The sequence below is a fragment of the Salarias fasciatus genome, chromosome 1, assembly GCF_902148845.1.
Source record: "Salarias fasciatus chromosome 1, fSalaFa1.1, whole genome shotgun sequence".
Classification (NCBI taxonomy): domain Eukaryota; kingdom Metazoa; phylum Chordata; class Actinopteri; order Blenniiformes; family Blenniidae; genus Salarias; species Salarias fasciatus.
In genome coordinates this window covers 18,930,316-18,953,807 of record NC_043745.1, presented here as the reverse complement: position 1 = coordinate 18,953,807, position 23,492 = coordinate 18,930,316, and the positions used below count along the sequence as shown (strand labels likewise).

At 41.2% G+C, this 23,492-nt stretch overlaps 1 protein-coding gene across 1 annotated transcript in view; it reads right to left on the bottom strand.

Moving 5' to 3' along the window:
- Positions 1–2,734: 2,734 nt before the first annotated feature.
- LOC115388994 (CUB and sushi domain-containing protein 1-like) overlaps positions 2,735–23,492 on the bottom strand; it is a 270,349-nt gene continuing 249,591 nt past the window's right edge. Inside the window, exons 61-73 of the mRNA XM_030092348.1 lie at positions 17,601–17,774; positions 17,408–17,474; positions 16,045–16,151; positions 14,460–14,533; positions 13,660–13,771; positions 13,325–13,504; positions 12,809–12,871; positions 11,072–11,233; positions 9,597–9,709; positions 6,850–6,937; positions 6,600–6,726; positions 5,629–5,691; positions 2,735–3,082 (exon numbers count right to left, since the gene is read on the bottom strand). Coding sequence (XP_029948208.1) covers positions 2,923–3,082; positions 5,629–5,691; positions 6,600–6,726; positions 6,850–6,937; positions 9,597–9,709; positions 11,072–11,233; positions 12,809–12,871; positions 13,325–13,504; positions 13,660–13,771; positions 14,460–14,533; positions 16,045–16,151; positions 17,408–17,474; positions 17,601–17,774 — 1,490 coding nt within the window. The 3' untranslated portion in view covers positions 2,735–2,922. The remainder of the gene's footprint in view (positions 3,083–5,628; positions 5,692–6,599; positions 6,727–6,849; positions 6,938–9,596; positions 9,710–11,071; positions 11,234–12,808; positions 12,872–13,324; positions 13,505–13,659; positions 13,772–14,459; positions 14,534–16,044; positions 16,152–17,407; positions 17,475–17,600; positions 17,775–23,492) is intronic.

The following is a 23,492-nucleotide window of genomic DNA, read 5'->3' as shown; positions in this document are numbered from 1 at the left end:
GGTAAGTGATTTGACAGGGATACGTTTTCCTGGATCCTCCAGACTCGGGGGGGGGGGGGGGGGCGGGGGGGGTTGGGGGGGGTTGGAATGACATTCTGACTCACACACGGGGAGATAAGCCGACTGCGTCGCACTCGCTAAGCTTGTGTATTTGTTGCAGTGAGGTTCCAGCATTGATAAGCAGGATGTAACTTACTCTCTGCACACGAGGTATTTCTCAAACAATGGGCGGGGCTTAGTGGGGGGAGGGGACGATAACTCTCGGCAACAATAATTGTGCATGTTGCCTTTATGCTGTGTTGGCTTGCCGTCTGCCGTTGAGTGACTGATTCCCAAAAAAACATCCTTCACGCGTGAGCTGTGTGCTCTTCCAAAAAGGTGTGTTGAAACAAGATGTCGTTCAATGCGTTGGAAGGATGCACGGTGATGTTGTGTAAGAAAAGGATGCCAACAACACAGCTTTTTTTTTTCCAGAGTTGGAGAAACAGTCACAGCTGCTGAAAGCTTATACTGACTACTACCACATGCTCCATCGTTCACCTCTACTGTACAGACAACTGCTCGCAGATTAAACCGGCAGTATCCTCCCAGTGGGCCACGGCATGCAATGTTGGGTGGTCTTTCCAAATATTTTTTCACTTAAATAACAGTGACAGTATTCAGTAAAAGCTTTAAGAGATCCACTGATCTAAAACTGGCAGAAAATCACAATGCAACACCATTTTTTTTTTTCCTGTTTGGAGGTCCAAAGGTAAACTCTTCCCGCTTTTCTTGTTGGCTAGAATGTTGTCATGGCAAAGAAAGAAACAACAGAAAAGCGCGTGGTCACACTTTCTGCTAACAGGGAGTGTGAAATATAAATGTGTATATACAAACACTCTGTAACCCTGTATTTAGTCATTTTTATCATCTTTTTAAAGATAGAAGTTTTTCAATAAAATTCTCTTTTTGATGACTCGTTTTTCAAACCCATTTCAGGCCCAAAAATTATTCTTTTTTTTTTTTTTCATAACCCAGTCAGAAAAACACACTAGTGCAAAATTTGTGCGGTTTATATAAAGTTTATATTTTGGGGGTCCCCAGCAGCAGCGGTTTGGGAAGTCCCATGGGGCCACTGGATTTTCGAACATATGAGTCTGTTCATCAATATCTTCACTGAAGAAAAATGCCAGAAGAGACATTAGAGGCAGCTATTAGCCTCTTTTTCCCACAGCAACGTGTCCGTGTCTCTCTTTTCCAGCTCAACTGACAGAAGCGTCTATCCATCCTTTAGTCTGCACCCATCTGATTTCTGTCAGTCAACCAGTCAGTCTGTTAATCAGTTCATCTATTTCAGATTTTGTGGCTGGAGAATATACTGTAGAAAAACAAATCAAAAAAAAAAAAAAAAAAAAAAAGGAAAAGAAAAAGAAAAAGAAAACAAATCAGTCAGCACATGACTGATAGTCCTGTCCAGAGTTAGGAGAAGACAAATCATTTCCTGGACTTGGCCACAGCTGATTGCAGCAGTCGATGATCCTGACAGCTTATCGCCTCCAGGCTTCCACTTGTTCAGCCACCAAGCACAGAATCCGGGCGAGTCCAAGAACAAGAATCATTGTCTGAGACTTTGATTGTGTTAGACAGGCCTCTGGAAACCAGTCCACTGTGTACGCCGACCCAGCAACTCAAATGTCTGGTTTTCTAGTTGAGCTCAGTCTGCTTAGTGCTACTGTGGAATACTGCAGAAGACTGATCTTAAGCACGTATACGGCTCGGGTAAGTTTCGAGGCGCTGTTACTGAAACCCGGGAAAAACACGGTTTACAAAAGCTCGATTTGTTATGTTTTAGCCTAGTTATTTGCCGTGTTCTGTGGGCAGATGTCATAAAAGGCAATAAAGTGGTGTAAAGTAAGACAATTACAGAATCATTTTTGAAAATCCATTATCATCTGACAACTAAACATACCAAACTCTGATTGTCCTGCTATATTAGACCTAACTTAATCGGCTCTTCAGGTAGGCTAAAACATTTCAAACACATCTACAACTTCTGTTTGACCCTCTTTTGTTTAGCATTAGTCCGTTGAACTGAGACTGTCAGTTAATTAAAGGAACTGATCTAGTTTGTTTGATCGCTGCATTGACTGTGTTTGGTACTCAACTTTACATCAGTCTACGCAATTAGTTTCCATCAAAATAGACTCTGTAAACAGTCATTATGTCAGAGAGTCTCATCCTGTCAAGTCGACCACGACAGATTTCCAGTGGGAGCTTTTTGGTCCAGCACCAATAATGGTTGATGTTTACATACATGATCCGTCCAGTATGAGGAAGGGGCTGAAGGGTGAAATAGTTTATGTGCTTCCCCTGAGGGTAGAACCTCACATTAATCAAACCGTTGTCTGACTGACAGCAGGAGGAATTAGTCAGCTTTTACCACTGTGCAAAACTGACATGAAGGTTTGGGTTTTGATTGGATCAACCTACAGCTGGGGTATTTATGGACCCAGAGCTCTGGGCCAGACAAAGCTCTTTCTGTGAGGAGGCTCACATTTTATTGAGGTTACTCGATACTGAAAGAGCATGTTTTTCGGAGAACATCATTTTCTTTGACGTCTTGAACTGCAGTCGAGGTCACGAAGGATTTTTTTTCTAATGCCACTGTCGACTCGCCTCATCGTCTTGTTGGTTGCAACCTTTCTATCGCCTTTCCTCTATGAATGAATAATACCGCTGTTCGGGTTTCAGGTGGAGCCAGGCTACATTCCTGCGTAGATTTTGCTGACGGGGAGGGCCGGCATTCTACGCATAGAGTGCTCATGGTAACAAGTCCAAATCCTAAGTGTGTTCTTCCTTTTATATGTTTGGTTGAGCCACGCTGCGGACGGCAGCGGGGAGGATGGACTGAACCACCGGATAAGAAGTGGCAGGTATGCTGGATTATACCACGGTGCAGACTGTATTGAGTGTGGTATCAAATCGTACTGCCTTTGCCTCCGTGGGCTTCATGTTTGTGTCATACATTGGATTCTCAAAGGACGCCTGACCATTGGAGCTCTCGTGGCCAACATAGCCATTGAACTGGACCTTTGGGCGAGTCCTGAAAAACAAGAAGCAGACGACATTGCAGTGAAGAAATGCTTTAAATGTTCAGTTTAAGAAAACAATACCACAGTTGTGTAGGCATTTGAAGCACAAAAATTCAAGGTAAGCACACAATCAAACATTTTAGGAAGCTTGAGTCTCTTTCATCTCGCTGAAGCACCGTCTCACAAAGTGAAACGGTCACTTATCGTTGCACACCCATTCGGAATCATCCCATGTTGGCAGATTTGCACACAGTTTTTCTTTTTGACTTTTTGTGTGGTTGAGTCTCACACCTTTCAGCTGCTCACCAATATTTAATCACAGAAAGACACTTTACAGTAAAACCAGCTCACGCCTGCAGGGTATAAGAGCCGTGAAGCAGGCATCGATAAACTGTGATGATTTCTCACAAGATTTTGATTTTTCAAAGTTCCTTGAAAGTCAAACCAGCCAAACAGTCCAGGGAGTTCAAGACACATGCCAGATAGCTATGTTACAGCTGGATTGCAAATGGGTTTGTTTTGGAGCCATTGTGACCTGAACTGTTTAAATAACTCATAAGGAACTGCAGGTATGAGAAATACTTTAGCTGACTGCAAGAGAGCTGCTCAAGACAAATTGTACTTTTTCCCTGAGTGTGAAAAGTTCAACATTTCGAAATAGACTGTATACACTGCATGCTAACGTGCGTTGCATAACCTATCCAGCTTTTCCAATTTTAAAAGCAGGTGTTAAGGGAAATAAAGGATATGTCAGTTCAAGCAGCACCACAGGTTTGAAAACAGCAGAAAGAGCTATGAAAATAAAGACACCCATACATCTAGGAATAAATAAATTTAAGAAAAATAAAGTATCTTAATCAGATGGGACAGTGGCTGCCTAGAGGTTAGTAAAGAAAGAGATTTGCTGTTCTGAATCCCATGACTAACAGGTCATAGTGAGGATCCCTCATTTTCACTCCGTCCTATTTATCTTTATCATAACCTACACAATATTAAAAAGCTGCCTCATATAAACCTTCTCTTTCCTGTCTTGTTAAGAATCATCTGCAACTTTCCCCTGATATCAAATGTGCAAAGTTTCTAAGAGCAAGCTACTGGAAAAAAATATGTATGAACTGCAAAGAAAATTACGGCAGGAGTGAGAACATGTACCGTAGCTGTCCGCTTCGGCAGCTCGGCTGCCCTGTGCCCATCTACCGCTCACACATGACTGCATCTGTGTGCATCCTGCTATCATCAAATGGCTGGAGTTGAAAATATGTATATATATTATCAGCCAGTCTGCCTGAACGAAGATTTTTATGAAACTTACTGCCGGGGTTCAAACGGATACACGGTGAAATATCGCTACCCCCTCCTAATACGTCTGTTTGTCGCAGATTACATTTTTGGGTAATCAGGTCCTATAATCCAGTTAGATATAATCACTTACTCCCAAACCCCGTGGAACTATTAGCATGGAGGAGTGCTGCAGTTGAAACACTGTTTGACTCTGACCTCATTAAGAGTGTATGTACGTGTGTGTATGTGTGTGTGTGTGTGTGTGTGTGTGTGAGTGAGAGAGAGAGTGTGTGCAGTGGTAGAAATCCAACCCTGGGGAGCCACTAAGCCTACCCTACATGCTCAACCCATTACTTTACAAAACTGCACACCAACACACATCCCAGACCTCCCTGCGTGGCAGTAGCTTAGATCGCTGCACCGGCTGTGGCTGTAGGTGCAATAGTTTAATTTTATTGGGAGGATGAAAAATGGCACATATAATTGCTTTGACAGTATTATAGATACTGTACAGACATATGGAACAAAGCCACAAGAAGCTGCAGCGCACGCACACGTGCATGCACGTGCGCGCACATACACACACACACACACACACACACACACACACACACACACCTTGCTTTTAGTTTCTCATTGAAGGTACTGCTGCACGTTTTTTGTGTGAAGGGATCATTTCCACTTCTGTTGGCTTGCCATTATGCTCTCCTGGAAGTTGTGTTGTGCTTGTAAACTTGTTTTTGCAAAAAAAAAAAAAACACCTACATAGATATAGCTTCCTTTCACTGAACAACCTACACAAGAGATCAAGCAGTACATTGGCTGTAGATGATATCATGCTGGCAGAAGGATGACAATGAGATCTAAGACAAAATAAAATGCCCTTCGTCTAATCATAGATGACTGCTGTTTTGATGCAGTAGGGCTGCACTGCGCTCGAAAAACTTACTCATTCATATTTTTTCCTCTGCATAAATGTCACACCAATTACCTTTAGCTGATAAGTGGAGCCCCCTTACTCCATTCACCTCTCAAATGATATTCATTTTGGTTCACACTTCCAATTTACAATTAGACCACCCTGATTTTAGTTCTGAAAATTGGAATGACATTTTTTGGCTAATTATGCAGCCTTACAAAACAGCATGAGGAAGCCTTACAAAATCATGAAAAAGCAAAACAAAAACCAGGAGATGAAAAGTTTGACGGAGGATGTGGCGGCGGGCGGAGCTCTGGTTGCCGTTCGAACCAGATGGATGACGGGTGCCAGTCTTACCTGCCGCCAGGCCCCCAGGTGTCTTTTGGTCTCTCATTGTCATCTGTGTCAGCAGACAACGTCCTGCATACAACCATCAGCTTTAATATACATCAACTAGCATTGCACACGGCCATCTAGCAATCAGTTTGCACAGAAAATCGGATGTAATGACAAGGCTAGCCAAATATCAGCCGAATAAGCCAGTGCTGTTACAGGCTAGATGTTTCTGCTGATTTCTGTGAAGGTCTGCTGGTTCTGTCAGCCGCCACCATCATGGTCATCCAAGTAAATATCACAAGAAACACAACAAACTGTGAAGCAGCAAGAGATTCTCCATGGAATTGTAACCTCAAATTCCAGAATAACATCAATAAAGTTCTAAATTTTAGAACACGGCAGCACACAGCTCCCATAAATGACAAGCCAACAGAAAAACATCTCCTCATGTTGATAGTTACATAAATAACGTGGATTTGTTAACCTCTTGAATGATAAAGTGCACATATCTGAATAATCTCTTGCACATGACGTTATAATAATTCTACTGAAAGTGTCATGATGAAGCATTTGGCATCTTGAGGCAGTAAGTCTCCTGTGAACTTTCTAGGAGCAATAATTAATATCTAACGCCGATCAGATTTAACCTCCATGGCGCACTCTGAGTTTTAGAAAGATAATTACTTTTTAAAATGTCTGTAACCCGGCCTGTGGATCTAAAACGCCTCAAACAGACACTTTTACTCATCTGGGGAAAAAGGGAGCGTTCCAATGTGATGATGTATTCAAAAATATAGAATTAATTGCTTCAAAGGAAGAGCTCTTAGGACTTTACAGTGTACGCATTCTATTATTACTTTAGCTTTTGACTCTGCCATCCAACAAAAATGTTCTTTTCACAGCAGGCGAAGCGAGAAGACAAAACGCCTGCTTTATATTCTACTCTGCAGACCGTTTTCTGGTGATGGACTGATGCTGAGGATCTAGTTTACCTGTGCTTGTAGAGGTAGAAGGCAAATCCAGAGAGGATGAGGGCGAAGAAAGGAACCAAGATGGCCGCCGCCACCGAGCTGCTGTTGGTGTAGGGGTTTGATGAGTCCGGCGCCGTGGTCACGAGGCCTGGAGACAGAAACCAAGACACTCGCTAAAGGTGCTGCTACTGTCTCTAGAGTTATGCAACAAGACTCTTTCATTTTCTCAAGTAGTCCGATTTGTAAGCGTTGACATGACCACCAGCCATACCTTGTCTGGTTAGGTGGAACTTGCCGAAGTCTTTACTGTGAATGTGTCCCTGGTAGACAAATGTCTTCTGGTCTGATTCTGCAGTGACCTGAAAAGCAACAGAGTTAGAAATGCATTTTTTTTTTTTAATCACCGGTAATTGTTAATCTGGAATAAACCACTCTGGTTGCTAATTTGGTGCAGTTTAATAGGAGCAGTGGGAGGAACTGTATATATTTTCCCAGCATTAAAGGATTATGTGGCTGAGGGTACAAAGTACCACAGGATGCATGCGGCATGTGCAGTTATAGGGTAGAGGTATTTTTAGAACAGAACAGAAGAAAAATGCAATTTCCTTCCTGTGCAGTTCTCAACAGATGGATGAAACCAGGTTTACAGTTGTCAGCTTACAGACGTCAGCCTTACATGAAATATATGGTACTTTTCAACCGACGGTCTGAATAAGCATGTAGGATTTCTTTGAGCCATTTAAATCGTGGAGTATGATATTAAATAGTGAAAACCTTCTACAATCCATACAGGAGTCACATTAATACCTTACATTTGATGCGAGTTTGACAACTGAAACTAACGAGTGTGAGCTAGCGGCCGGAAGGTCAAGGTTCAAATCCCATTGTGTAATGTACAGCCCCGTCAGGAAACCATCTCCTTCTCCCCGCATCCCTTCTCAACTGGATGTTCGAAAAAAAATTCAGCTTTACTGTCAAACCCTAATCAATGACAACTGCAAATTCATTTTCAAACTGCAGTATTACTTTATATTTTGACTGAGACAGTTGCACAACGTACATTCTGTCCTTTTATAAACACCGCCTGTGTGTGTGGTCTTTATGCAGTATTTGTTATTTTGATTCTGTCCGCTGCTATCCTTCCCGACCTCCCGACTCAGCACCTCTATCTCACTCAGTCCTTCGTTCTGACAACAAGTCAAACAGAATCAGAGTTTTGATCCATTCCACAGCTGCACACACACTATATTAGGAGTCCCAGCTTCACGTATACGTAGCATTGAATCAAGTTCAAATGTCTGTATTTTCTTTATACAAATACTGTAACTGTTATATTTGAAAACTCTAAGAGGGAGACACACACAGGAACAGTTTCTCGGAGGGGGCCGAGACTTTCTGCGGTATCGGCTGCATGCCTGGGCAGCTCATAGCAACAACAACACCATGTCTGAAATCACTCCATGGTTCATGCTTTCACCCTGGCTTGTGTGAAAGACAGGCAGTTATTTACTTGATGCTGAGCAGCGACGACAGGTTTTCAGACACTGATTCATCACAGTCACTTCATTTGATGACTGACAGATGTGGCAGAGTACTTATGTAAATGTCACATCTATAGATGTAATGTAGCCATTATGTGTTATAGTTGAAACTTCTTTTTCACTTTTTTTTATGGATTAAAAATGTGCAATAGCATCCTAATTAGTGAGCTTTGGTCGTGTTCGTAGGAGGATTTTTGTTCCCTCGTATTTATGCAATCGCTCACAATGGTATTGATTTTTCATCTCGCATTCTGCAAGAAAACAAATCAGCTTATTTGCAAAAAACGAATAATAATCTCATTAAAATAAGGAGAAAAGTCACACATTCCGATTTTTCCACATTTTCTCCCCATGAAAAACAATAATAGATATGGAGCGCTCCTTAAGACCTCCAGGTATATTGGATATTTTTCTCCCTACTGAGTGTGAGGTTCGATCAAATATGCGCCTGATCAACCCCAGAGTCATTCAGCATCACGGTAACTAGAAAACCTCCAGCCAGAATCACAAAGGATTTCTTTTGCTCCTGCTACAGATGCTACGGCTCCAGCAGTACCCTGATCTCAACATCACGAAGCCGGACTGAGATTACATGAAGGGACTGAAGCCTCAGAGGCATCTGAAACCCACAGAAGAACTGTGGAAAGTTTCAAACAACCTGCTTGCCAAGTACTTCCATGCACATGTATACCTGAGAGAATTGATGCTGTTTTAAAGGCAAAGGGAGGTCACATCAAAAATTGATTTGACTTTTTTTTTTTTTTTTGTTGTTGCTTGTTTTTTGTTTTGCTGCACATTGTATGAAATAGTGTCTGAAACTTTTTCACAGTGCTGGAATATGTTTGTCCGCTGGGTGAGGATGATTCCTGAGAGGACAGGTGGTTATTAGACGCCACACGCAGCAGATACACCTGCCGTCCTCAAAATGGGAAGATTGCTTAACTCATAAATGTCTGTATTTTCCAGCACATCAAATAAATTAAAGAAAAACTGAGCTAAGAATTCTTTGAAGAAACAAATCCTTCCAAATAAACTGCATGTGTTGTGAGTACTACACACAGCAAACTGTGTCTGGGGAATTCTTCAACTCTTGACTTTCAGCAACTTTTTGGAATGATAATTTTGTATGAAAAATTGTTTTCTACATCGTTTCAAAAACAAAAAGAAGCTATCTGTAAACTGCACCTTATCTCTGTTCGAGACTAGTTATGTTTCAATGCATTTCAAAATGTGCTTAGCATAATGCGACTCTTTGGTTTAGTGTGGAATTTCAATAGAGCTCCTCCACTGGAGCCGGTCCAGTCCTGCAGGTGTGAGCTGAGTCAGAGAGAGGCTGCTCCCTGCAGAGTGCGGCCTTAAATCAATCATTTCCTGACCTCTGATCTGAACTATTTCCTCATATAGTGTTAAAAGTGATAACTTTTGAAATGTCTGTGATTCAGACTGTTCGGCAAGGAAAAAATAAAGTTTTTCTTACATATCCATCCATGGCCCAGTTATCATTTTTGAACTTGCTGTAGTAGTGCTCAGTTGGCCCTTTCACCTGGTAGACCTTCAACAGCAGCTGGTTTTCTTCAGACTTATATGTGCCTGAATAAACAGAGAGAAAGAGAAAAAAACCTGAATATATAAATATGTTAATTAGTCCCTGAACCTGAAAGGAATATCAATAATGGAAAATTAGTACCGGCCTTTCAAAGCGGAATAGAAAAATATTGAGTTTTAGGTGCAGTGGCAAGACGGACAGAACTGTAAGACAGGTTGTTTGATAAATGGAAAGAAGAGATACCTTGAGATTTTGAATGATCAAATTCCACACATGAATAAGGGAAAATTAACATTTACCCTTCCAGCTACTGGTTTCCTCTGGGCTAATTATAAAGACGTCTGACACTTTACCTCATGAGTCCTTGCAAAAAAAAGTTCACAAATTTAAGTTGAACTTAGTTGTTGTACTGAATGTCAAATTGTGCAGCGTTACCACCATTTGCACCAAACTTAGAAAAGATGAATTTGAAAGGCACCTTCTGATTTTGTTAGATAAGCAACACTGATGACTGTGAGGACCACAAAAATATAATTGGGCCAAATGGCAATTAAAGGTGCTGTAGGCAGGATTTTGCTAGTCAATGCTAATTTTTCTGTGTTTTCTTTGGATTAAATGTTAGAGTATCCATTGATAATCCTTTAGGAGTGTAGCATAATTGCACTACCGCGAGGGCGCAGCGTTTCCATCTGTCTCTGTTCTGAGCTGAAAAGGAATCTCGACAGCTCCAGGTATCTTTGACCAATCAGAAGAGCCCCTGAGACTCTAACCGTGATTGGTCGAGGGGCGTTCGTCGCACGTCCTTGTGGGAGGGGCTTGACTTGCGTAAGGGCGTGATGTCAGAGAAAACAGGACCGGATTGGCTGTGCTGGGTTTCAAATTGCCATCTTAGATGGGTCAAATCGCCATCTTGCTTAGGTAACCCTAAGCAAGATGGCGGAGATGCGGAATCCTGCCTACAGCACCTTTAAGATATTGTACTGTAGGGATACGAACAACAACGCTGATGCTAAAGGTAAAGACAACAACAACAACAACAACAACAACAACAACAGCAACAACAGAATTTTCCAATTTGCAATGGTCCATAAAATCTATATTTCATCACCATAACTTTATTGCCAAATGAAATACAGCTTTCCCCAGTTTTTTATACCTACTTATCTTGTTCTGGGTCATTTGTGAAAAGTATTTTAAAAGGCACATGCATTTTATGACTAGCGACAGGCACTGTTTAATCTGAACAAATGAAACTGAGTCAAGAAATTGGTTTCTTGGCCCAGTTTTTTATTGGCTCACATTTGCATCGATTTTTAAAAGTCTGAGCACATAATTTCAGGTCTTTTGCAAAGATGCTCAAATTAGAATGAACAATTCAATTTGCGTGTGCTCTTTGTCTTTTTCACCTGACAGTCTGATTGACACTCCACTGGTCTCCAGTAACGTGACGTTAACTCGGCTGCTCGTAGCGTTGAAGCCTGTAACCGTAAAAGTGGTGGCCTGTGTCTTTCCTAGATACTCGTAGAAGCCGCTCCACTCAGAGTTAGGAGAGAAGACGTCCACTGGAACTGTAAAGAACACACAGAGAGAAGAACAAATGTAGTGTTTCTCTAAAAGTTCTTTTTTTTTTTTTTCAATATGGAGGTTGCAAAGAACTGTTGGCTCGATGTTGAAATACTTATTTGTACGTGAGTCGCTCTGGTGTTACACAATAACAAGGGCTTGATGGCGATGAATGACTCAGGATTAGGATTACACTCAAGAGTTTGTCGAGAAACAAACACAAACATTAATATCTGGCTCCTTTATAACTGAAAGGCTCAGTCTTTGTCTCTCTAAACTCTACACTTGAAGACAGAAATCCTGAAAACTCAGCAGCTTACAACTAAAATCACAGTTTTCTCCTCTTTTTTTTGTTTTTCTCTCACTGATTATAAAATGCAAATACTGCACATGCGTACTTGTGGTGTTTACAAACTTCAGGCTACTTCTGAACCGAGCGCTGACTACAAAGCCAAAACACTGGATGATGACATATCTGATGCTAATATTGCCTGAGAAGTTCGCCAAATACTGGAGGGATTTTTAGGCAGAGGAGCAGGAAAAGGACCATAATTGCATCTTATACATATTGTAGTTCTGGCAGGGCGAGCTATGAATGGATCACTAGGACTTCGCTTTGGAACTTGTCTAGCATCCAATGTGAGACCACTGTGATGGATTTTCCTCCTCTCCTGTCAGAAAGCCTCCTTCTCATTGATTTACCATGTGGTCACTGTTTATGCGACAAAATACTTATCCATATCCCACACACATCTGATTTATTTCCACACATGAATGGTGCCTGTATCCGATGTCAAAATATCGGAACGCATGCGTCTTTTTCTCTCTTTACATTGTACGAAAGCAGAACCAATCTGTACCACATAAGAGCAAGTTTCAGAACCGACACTGACGGTGTAAATGCAGCCTGAGAGGACTTCACAGGGTGTTTCACAAAAAGATGTTCTTTGATGTTTGAGCTCCATCTGATCTTCTCAGAACAGACAAGCCACTTTCATTCTGTCAATTTGAAACTGTTCACGAGAAAATACTTGATCAAAACAAAAGAGGCAGAACATGAGAAGAGATGGAGCTCAATGATAATAATGACACAAAGTAAGGAGATTTTATGTTTGACAGATCAGTTAGTGGTTGTAACATTTCTTGGCATAAATGTTATATTGCTGGAAAGCCTGATGAATTTCCCCCTGAAATTAATGATCACGCATCTGTGGGATGAGCAGAAAAGCTGGATATGGGCTGGGCCCATGAAACATTTTTCAAATCTTTTCTTTTCTTCTCAACACCAATAAACATTTGTGGGATCTGGTTTCTTTTTTTTTCCCTTTCTATAGCTGCAACCTTTAATCCTCAGCTCTGACACTGATCCAGATCCAGTTCCTTACAGATGTGAAAAAATTCAGAAGGGAAGTAAAAACACTTTCTGATGGTGTGAGATGTATTACCATGAAGCACTGCAACAACAAAGAAATGCTCTAACAAACATAACTTTCTTTACTTTTTACACATAGTGTTATTATTATCAGTACATCTGTTGTTTATGTGCTGCCGCGTTGATGAATGCTTTTATCTGTGCATACCACGAATCTTGTTCTTCTGGACGTCTGACTCTCCTCTGCCTTTGGGATTGACTTTCACTCCGACTGAAAGAGAATAAAATATTTAAGGGCTTACAGACAGCACATTTAGTATGGACAGTGTGGGAACATATATTCAACATGAGATAGAACTGAGGAAACAGGATAAGTACTAAATCCAATTTCCTTTTTTGTTGACATTTTCTATTTCTGGGGTTTGACAAACTAAAGAAAAAAAAAAAAGAAAAAAGAAAAACGTATCACAGACAACTGCTTGCCCTCTATTTCCTGTCTGGATATAAACCTTATTGTTTTGTTGTCGTACATCGCAGCATCCGCAGCCCTCATCACTGGCCTCAAGAAGAACATCACCATGACATTATTACACTTGAGACGATTTTACAGGAAAAACGACGTCAGGACGATCGTCTATATTTATCTTAAACCAAGCCAGACATCCACTTTAAATTTGATCTCATCTCACGCAAGCTGTACATTCACAAGATAGGATCTGATTACCTTTACAGAGAGGTGGTTTTCCTGACCATCTTCCATCACTTTTACAGGTTCTGTGCTCCGATCCTCCAGCCAGATAGAAACCGTCCTGACAGGTGTAAATCAATGTATATCCCAGAGTGGGCAGGTCCATAGATCGTACATCTACATTACTGGGAGTCTCCGGCTGTCTGCACGAATGAGCTGAGCGACAGAGAGGAGAAAAGTAAATGTATTTCTGACATCCAGGTCTCAGATTGAAAGCTCTGAAAGCTTCCCAAAGCAGAACTGAAAGAAAAATATGAGCAATTACATAAACTCCAATGAGGACACAGAGGTGGACACAGAGTTTCCCATACCTATGCACTCGGGTTGGGTTCCACTCCAGGTTAGGTTTTCGAGGCACGTTCTTGTTGTGGAACCGAGGATGTGGTAGTTTTTGCGGCACTTGAAGGAGATCTTACTCCCAACCTACAAATCAGAGCAAACACAACAAAACAGATGTATTGGATACCCGCTTCACGAAGGTATGGGGGGAAAAAAATGACTTTGAATGATGAAATTTTTCCTCCTTCATCACAATTACTAAAACAGTTAAACGTAAATGCTACTCCGGCACCACTCAGTGTTCACATCTGTTAGCATCGACTAATCCGTCCTCTCTTCGTCGCAACGTCAGAAGAAATATAACATGTTGATATCCAATTCAGAAAACGCAGGATTTGCATGTTTGTCTATTGACGATTGGCCAATAAATCTCATCAAAACATCGCCATGTCTGCTCCTGACAGCTTGATGTGAGGAGATAATGGAAAATGATGCTGAGGTGTAATCTGACAAAGGAGGTCACCTCAGACAAGGCACCTGCGTGTTGACTGTTTGATCTATTTTTTAAGTTCAAGGATTATCTAATAAAATCTTGACATTTATATTGTAGTTTGTTTTTCCCATTTAATGAATGTATTAAGCAAAACACTGCTAGTGACTCTGCAAGGACAACAAAACCTCCTCTATCTTATACACCTTTCCTCATGATTAATGGCTCAATGCAGATATCCATCATGACAAGTTTGAGCAAGTCGTCGGAATTTTCCAACTTATGTGATTGTATGTATTTAATGTAATCTGATGTATCATACAGATGTTTGACATTTCTCACCTGAAAGCCCTGAGCCATGACTGGGATCCCATAAGCTGGAGTTCCTGGATCACGGCAGCTGTTAAAGGCAGGGTCTACACACACACACACACACACACACACACACACACACACACACACACACACACGCACGCACGCACGCACGCACGCACGCACGCACACACGCACACACATGCACACATACGCAGAAAATTAAAAAATGACTTCAATTAATACATCCTTTTGAAAGGTAGACTATGTATGAAAAAATAAAATTGATATCACTATAGTACTAAATCGATGGCGTAAAGTTGCTCCAGTAATTCATCACGCCGGGTAACACTGGTGATGATTCAGGCTCTTACAGTAATGCCATCGTTTATCTGCAGCTATATGGGTGTCACACAGGTTTGGGAATACATACTTCATGAGGAATAAAAAAAACTATTTCTCCTTCATGTAGAAGATCTAAAGAGAACTTCAGTGACGCTACTGTTATGCAACAAGGTAACTTAACACTTCACTTAACAGACACGATTAAAAAACAAAAAAGTTTATTCCTTGTGATTATACAACATGTTTCAAATGTTTTCAGACCAGTTACTGCAAAAACTTCAAATTCACTCAAATGAAAGGCTGCTTACGAGATAAGATCTTTATAGAAACCAAATGCTGACATCAAAACTACACACTTTATCTATCGATTAGATAATATCTTCAGCTCCAGCTCTGCAGGAATACTAATGCCAAAATGTGTGTGCGTTATCTTCACAATCCTGTTTACCAATAATCTGATTCCACACAACTTTATTCATGAGCTGTCGCTTAAATGTTTCCTTTTGCAGTGAAAAAGACTAATGTCCACCAAAATTATAGAAAGACTACGTCCTATGGTTTAGAAAATGTATAGAAACAATCTGTTATTTCCAGAGAGGATTTCTGCTTTTTCAGCAGAAATTGCTGCTTGAGGTAGAAATGTGTCTCAGTAAGCAGAAATAAGATTTTTTTTTTAATCAACTGAGGACAAACAAACCCTCCACTAGATATATAATGGACATGATAATGCGAGTTCTCTGATAAAAGAGTTCGCCAGTGAAAGTGAGGATCTCCTCCTCAGATCCACTGTGACAGCAGCCATCTCCACGTCCTCTTTCACTACATCCACCCAGCGCCCGGAGGTCTTCCTCTTCTCCGCCTGCCTGGCAGCTCCATCTTCAACATCCTTTACACTTTAAATACACTATCTCTCCTCGCCACATGTCCAAACCCTCCAAACCGAACCCTTTATCTCCAAACTGTTCGATCTCAGCTCACGTTGTGATGTGTTCAGTTTTAATCCTGCCCGTCCTGCTCACTATCAATCAAAATCTTAGCTTCTACATCTGTCTATAACTTTGTTAAATGGACCATGAGTGATGATAACTTTCTATATATGTTTTTAATTCTCCCTGTATGAAAAAAACACCAGTTTTCCAGCAATATTCAGATGAAACCTGAAGGGATTAAATAGAATGTTTAATTCTTAATTCAATTGGTACATTTTATCAAAATGCTTTCATTGCTTGTATGTGTTGACAGTGTTTTGTGTGTCTGTATTCTTGCTCACCTATGCAGGCTGGTTGTTGTCCACTCCAGATCCCATCAGCCTGACAGGCTCTGGAGGCTGAGCCCACCAGCAGGTACGGGGAGTGGCAATAGAACCTGACCTCTGACCTGTGAAGGAACACCAACATGCACTGAAACAGAGCGCAATATGAACAGTGTGCTTTGAGTTCATTTTTAGGCATTTTTCTTAGAGTGCAAGTCAAAAAGGTCGTCAGGGCAAACGCACTCATTCAAGCCTCTTTTAGACAGAACAATTAACCCCAAGTGGATGTTCAGTGGACTATGGGAGGAACCCGGAGCACTGGAAAACCCCTAAACACACAAGGGAAGAAGAAGTTTTGCTTCACAGAAAAGCCTCTGACCATGAATCTTCCCAGAACTTCAAAAGCACTAATACCACCAAGCTCCATTAAAGAAATAAACATACCAGTCCTTTTTGTTAAATCTAGTTCATTTCACGATTCACCACAATTTAATGAGAACAGTGGAGCTAGTTGTTGCGAAAAAGGTTGAGAAATCTCTATTGAGCAAAGGAAGTTAAATAATGAATGGTTATCAGAGGTAAATTAAGTCAGACGGATACACTGGAATACAAGAAGCAAGCACTTTGAGGAAGAATAGCTGTTCTCAGTGATGCTGGTCTAACAAATGTTTCTCATATATGTTGAAATGTTGATGATAAAAACAGCTGTAAAGCTCAAATCCCTGTGAGAGAAGACGACGACCAACCGTGAACGAAGCCACAAAACACTTTCATATCGCTGGAGCAGCTGAGCACAGTCCACCTGTGCAGCACTTGCACAGTCGATATACCACCAGGCTCTCCGTGTGTTTTATAAGAAACCAAACACCCATCAACTCTGTTACTGCCTCAGAAATCACAGCTTACAGAACTGGGACGGTCACGTCAGATTTACAGAAGCCGGAGTTTCCTGTACTGTACGATTCTGCATGGCTTTGCTCCTTCTCCACTTTAGTGCTTCTTTTAGAGCAAGAAACAAAAGTTGATAGACACTCGAGGTTTGGGGCAAGCGGGGAATGTGTAACACTTGTGAGGAGGACTGCCGCTGGACAGCCAGATTTTTTATTGAGAGGAGCTCACATAAACTGTAGGGACAGTTTGCCAAGACTTTTCAGAGGCGGCGACAGATTCTTCATTTATTACTGACATAAAATCACAGCTAGAAGGCAGTCACATTGTGATTATATTCTTCTTCTTACTAAAATACAATGAATTGGGTTTTGTTTTATGTGAATGTGTTTTTTTTTCACAATATCCTCATGTTTTGTTCTTTGTGTACTATTTCTATTCCTGTTTGAACGTTGAACCCAGCAGTGCACATGTCAATCATCTCACTACTGACCGGTATGAGAAGATGTTTCCTTCTCTGAATCCTCCTCCAGGAGAGCCAGGATCTCCACACAGGACCGCTTCAAACACACAATGGTGACAGTTAGACTTCCTGTTTAGTTTATCTGTCTAAATGACTGAAAGGTTCACAGCACAGCGCCCTGGGTAAAATCATACGGAATGTGTGAAATTAGCTGCAAGCTTACGCAGACACTGCGGTACATCTCCTGTCCAAGTCCCGTTCCCCTCGCAGGTTAACACGGCTGGAGTAGACAGCTGATAACCATGGAAACAGCTGTAGCTGACACTGGAGCCCCACGAGTGGTCGGTCCCTTCAACTTTCCCATAATGCACTTGAGGAGGAGATCCACACTGAATCACTGAAAGACACACACGGAACACCAGAACACACACACACCAATGTAAAGCATGTTTTATTTAAATTACAGCAGAAATTAATCTGTGTGTGTGTGTGTGTGTGTGTGTGTGTGGGTGTTTGGCCTTGTTTTTCAGTACTTAGTTCTAAACCCAACTGCTCACCAACACAAGAGGACTCATATAATAGCAGGGGACAAAAAAACAAAACAAAACCTGGAGGTCCTCATAAATGAAATCGATAAATGGTTATGGTCTAGAAACCAGTAATTACAGCTGAGGTTAATCTGTTTGCAATGAATGTAAGTCAATGTAATGCACCCACAAGGCATATGAACATAATGTGTGTGTGTGTGTGTGTGTGTGTGTGTGTGTGTGTGTGTGTGTGTGTGTGTGTGTGTGTGTGTGTGTGTGTGTGTGTGTGATTCAACTGCTGCAAAAAATCACTACAGCTCTTACACTGCAACTTGTACTTCAAAACAATTTAGTTCATGAAGTTATATTGGAATCTTGTTCTAATATGTCATTTGATTTTTGATGAGAGTTTAATTTGTGTTTTCAGCAGAGGCAAAAAGCCCATCACAAAATGCCACGATAAGAGCGCAGCCTCTCAAAGTCAGAAAGGCAAAACAGCAGTAAGGATGATGTGTCCCCTGCGGATATCTGGGGCTTAGATCAGTAAGCTATGAGCCAACAATTAAAACAAAGCCTTTCCAAAGTTGAAGGATGATATCCACAAAGACTTGTTTCCATGAACACCAGCACCATTTACCTTGTGTTCAGGGTCATGTCAGCCCTGGTGTTTGTCTCCGCATGCAAACTCCTCAAACATCACACAGTGCTAATCATGCAGCGACCCCTGTGCTGCCCCTCGCTAATCTCTGATTAATAGAAAATTAAAGATGCTTCCTATGCAGACTTGACATTATGACATGGCAGTTCAGCGGCGTGTAAGTACACCAGCTCTGTTTTTTATCTATTAACCTCCCCTTTAACGAATGTAGGGAAGTCCTGAGTTGTGTGGATATTAATGGAGACGTCCGCTCTCTGGGTAAAATACCAATATTTACATAACTAATTAGATTTGTTCTCAAGAACGGAAAACTAATCGGCGAACTTTGTCATTGTATTTTAATTCCTGAAGTGAGTTTTAATGAAAATGGTGGCTGATCAGAATCTGTTGGTGCCTCACCATGTTTTTATAACAAAATCTTCTCAGATCGGAAGCAGCATGGCTGCTCAAAACTCTTACTTCTTCCTCAACGCACAGTGGGAGATTCATTTTGTAAAAAAAAAAAAAAAAAAAAAAAAAAAAATTCAAACATTTTGCTGCTTTTATTTTGGTGACATGGCCATAATTGCGCAGTGAACTAATGGTTTTTATTTATAGTAACAATTAAAATATATGTGACCTTCTGCTGAAAGTGTATTTGAGCCCCCAGCATTGAAAACGCTACAGCTGGCTGTGTGGACCCATTTGGGACTGAGACCGTTGATTTGAGTTTAAGAGACAGTCGTGGAAGTTTAGGGTCAGCGTGGCTAAAGATGTCCAGATGGGAGGTGTTACACGAAGTCACAAACAAAACATGGCAAAAGCTGCAGATGGCTGTGAGCACTAACAACACATGGATATTTATTGTCCTTCAGTAGCAGATGACCTCAGTCACTACAGCTAAATAACTTCAGAAAGCAGCCAAAGCACAGCTACCATATGGACTGAAAGCTTCAACATCACCACTGGGACCCTGGATTTCCTGTTGAGGCATTTTAGTTTCCACTGCAATTATATTGAATTAGCTGTGGCATTGTTTTTTTTCTGTTTTTTTTTCTGAAATCTGCTAAATTAAATGCTGGTGTTATTATTCACGAGGCAACAGCTTCTTTTCAAATGGTTGCCCTCCACTGGGAGTGAGGGGAGAATGCAGATTCAAAACTTGACGAGAATGATAAATCACATCTTTGTTTTTTCAGCTTGGAATTAGTGTTTTAGTAATCATGACAACAACTCAAAGTGACCTAATCTTAGTGATATTCTGATATTCTATAGATTTCTTAATTTTAGGATTACAAAGTACACGTCATGAGTCCAGCCTTGCTCTCAAGAAGGCTGTTCCAATACAGTTAATTCATAGTGTGATTGTTTCTTCAGTGCCTTAATAAGACAGCTGTTTAAATCGCTCCATTTTTAAGCTAATAAACAATTTAATAGATAGTTCAATCTAATCCGAAGTGCTTTTGTGAAGTATGTTCACAACATGCTGTGGGAGGATAGAAAGCTCTTCGTGGTGACATCTGTTTGGAGTCACATTAGAATCAAATTTCAAAGTCAAAAAAATGAAATGATAAAAAATGTATGCAATTAGGATGAAAACTATTCAGTGCAATTTAACATGATGATACGTTCGATGAAGATCTCGGTATATTTTCACATATATTCAAACCAAGGCACATGGCTCATTTTAATTTTCCTTTCTGTAGTCAGTAATAAGTGAGATAGTTTCTTATGTAACGCTAATGGTCCACACAAACCCGCAGCTATTTTAAAACCGGAGACTGCTCGTGTACCCTGCCAATGCTGATTCCAAATTGTCCAACAGATCAGACAGATTAGTATGCATTAAAAAAGCATCTGTTACTTACAGTGGGTTTAATGTGGGATCATTTCACAGCGCGTTGTTTATGGATGATGAGGTTAAAGCGTCTTGACAGGATTTTAAGAAACTCGCTGCGCGTTCACACCTGAACGTGTCATTCCACGTGCTCGGATGTCTGCGCACATAACTTCACAACAGCCTGATAAACATCTCTGAGGATGCATGTGCCTAACTCCCCAAGATAATGATAACCATCTGCATGGCTTCAGACATCTAATAAAGTCAGTGTAATTCTCATCTAAGCAGGAGACAGATGGTTTCATGCTCCATTCACTCCGCTATCATGATGTACAGAGTGCACAAGCGTACGCAGGGAGAAAATGGCAGACACGAATATGCAAACAGACACGCACACGCAAACAACCCGCGCACCCGCTACACAAAGGGGACACGGCAATGTGCACATTACACAAAAATTATTTTGATCGAGCTTTTTTCACAAATCCTTTTAAGATTTCTCAGTATTCTTTTCTTTTTGTTCTCCCTGGCAGTATGGCCAGCCTTTCTGATGCAGAATCAAAGCACAATTGACTCAAAGTACTTCTGAACTCCAGAAAGAAATACCTTTTGTTGGTGAAATTGTGGTTTCTAGGCAACCGCAGCTACTTTCGGCAAGCTAATCAGCTGAGTAATTCTGGCTTAATATGTCACCGATGTCGCGAAGAAGCACTGCATCTCCCCAAAGTCAACCTCCAAGATGTGTTTCATCTTCCCGTATTTCTCTCGATTCCACAACGTTCTGTTGGTTGTTAGTTCTGTTCATAAATCTACACACCTGCACACAAGTCAGTGCCAGTTTCTTAAAGCATGCAGTCCATCATTTTATTCCTGGATGACTCCAGGAACAATAGCTAGTGGCTAGCCAGAAGCTAATGGGGATTCAAATTAATCACTGAATGGGTATTTTCTTCACTCCCAAAACAAGTTTGTCGTCAGGGAACAAACTCCAGCTGTCTAAAAATAGAAGAACACACTGAAATTGACTCCAGCAGTTATTATTCCAGACCAATATTTCTGTAGGTCTCTGATGCCCAAAGAACACTTGTGCCTGTAATTGAAGGTTTCTGAACTCTTTTATTTCCACTTTGTGATGTTCCCCTGTTGTAAATACACTGGGCTGGCTTCCCAACCCAAAGGAAGACGAGCAGCTCTCATCCCCGCTTCCAAACACACCTCCGCTCCTCTTTCAGTCTCTGGTTTCACTGACTCCTTTCCCCGCTCCGATCTTCATTCCTCTCACGTCGCCAGACTTCCTTCCACCCCACTCCTTCCTTTCCTTTTACACACCTTTTGTTGCACTCTTCCCTTCCAGTGCTCGTTCAGCTTTTCTCTGCAACTCTATTCCTCATCCCTCCGTCCCCGCTCCAGTCTCTTTTATCCTCTTCCTCTACTTTTCGGCCTCCTTCTCACACCATTACTGATCCGCCCCTTCTCCCTCCCTCCCTCTTTGTCTTTTAGGCATATTTCTCTCGGTGCACTTCAGCCAGCCAACACTTTTTATGGGCTTAATCCCTTTTCTCACTATGTGTTTACAGGTTTGGGGGCAGGTATTGATTTGCCTCTCTTTGTTTCTTCCATCACTTGCTTCCTCTCTCACTCGCTTCGCTATTGCCTTTTCCTTGTAGACCCAACGATGGCTCATCACTTTCTCCCCTTTTTCATTCCCCTGCTTAACTGTCTCCTTCTCCCTTCCCACCCCCTGCTTTCTTTCCGTCTTAATCTCGGCATTACTCATTGTGTGTTCTTGTGTCTCTCTCTGTTCTGTTTTCTTCCAATACACCTCCTCATCCTTTCGGTTCTTCCTCCTCACCACTCCGCCTTTAAAGTCTCAAGTCTTTCTTTCCTTCTTTCCTTCCCTCTTTCTTTCCCTCTCTCACTCTTCATCATTGCTTCGCTCACTCGACCTCTCCCTCTAAGTCTCGCTTGATTCATTTTGCCTGTGAAGCCACAGTTTGATGGTTTACAGCTCCCTCATTCAATATGTTTCCCCGTGTCTGTGAGAGAAAAAGCTGTTGTCCCCAAACAGGATCAAATGAATACTGAGGGCGCAGAACAAAAACATGAAATAGAGCCTAAAGAGGAGGAAGAAAGTGAGGAGTGAAGAAGGGCAAAAGAGGGATAGATAGGAGAAACAAAGAACTTGCCGTTTTCTTCGTCTATCTCTCCCTCCCTTTCCCATTCTTCCGCTAAACCTCTAATTTTCACTTTTCAATTTTGCGCCCGGGTCTTTTCCTCTATCACCTACAGTATCTTTTACCCTTCTGTTTTCTCTCTCTGCATCTTTCTCCGGCTCCCGCTCAGTAGCCTCTCTTGCCTGCTTTCTCAGTTTTTTTTTCATCTCGGTTCAAAGCCCCTGCAACTGCTGGAGCCAGCAGGAGATTTTCTGTTTGTGGGAAGAAGCGGCAGGGAGGATCTCAGGAAACGTTCCCTTTTACTGTTGTTGAGTATCATAGTCTAAACTCTAAATATGGGCTGTTGTAAAACTCTGACTCATTTTATTTTAATGCATTCTTTTTTATTATCCCTTTTGTGTTTGTGGAAAAACAGAGGGGTTTCAGGAAATAAACCCTGATTTAACACTCTGTTATTGTAAAGAGCAATGATAATTTTCCCCTGGCCTAAACTTACCCCTCTAATGTACTGTTGAAGTCACTATCAGTTATTTTAGTATGCCAGACTGAACAGAAGTGCTATTTTTCTTACTTAAAGTGTCACTTGTTTTGGTGGAGCTTTCCGTTTTTTACTGCAATCTTGCAGCTCTTTACTGATAACTATTCCCAACTTTGCTCGTTGTGAACTAACATTATTAGAAGTTTCCTATTATCCTGAGCCTTGAAGCATTTTTCTCTCCCAGGCTAGTTTGTGGTGGACTACATTGTGACAGCGTGGAAAATAACACAAATGAAAAATAATAAAACACCACAACTATTGCATGGACATAATTGTTTTTCCACTTTGTTCTCTAGAAATTAATCATACTTTGTAAATGCTTTGTGTAATCCCAAAACAAACACTTGCTAATTCAAAGATAAATCTCCACATTAGGAGCCACTATATGTCCTCAAATCT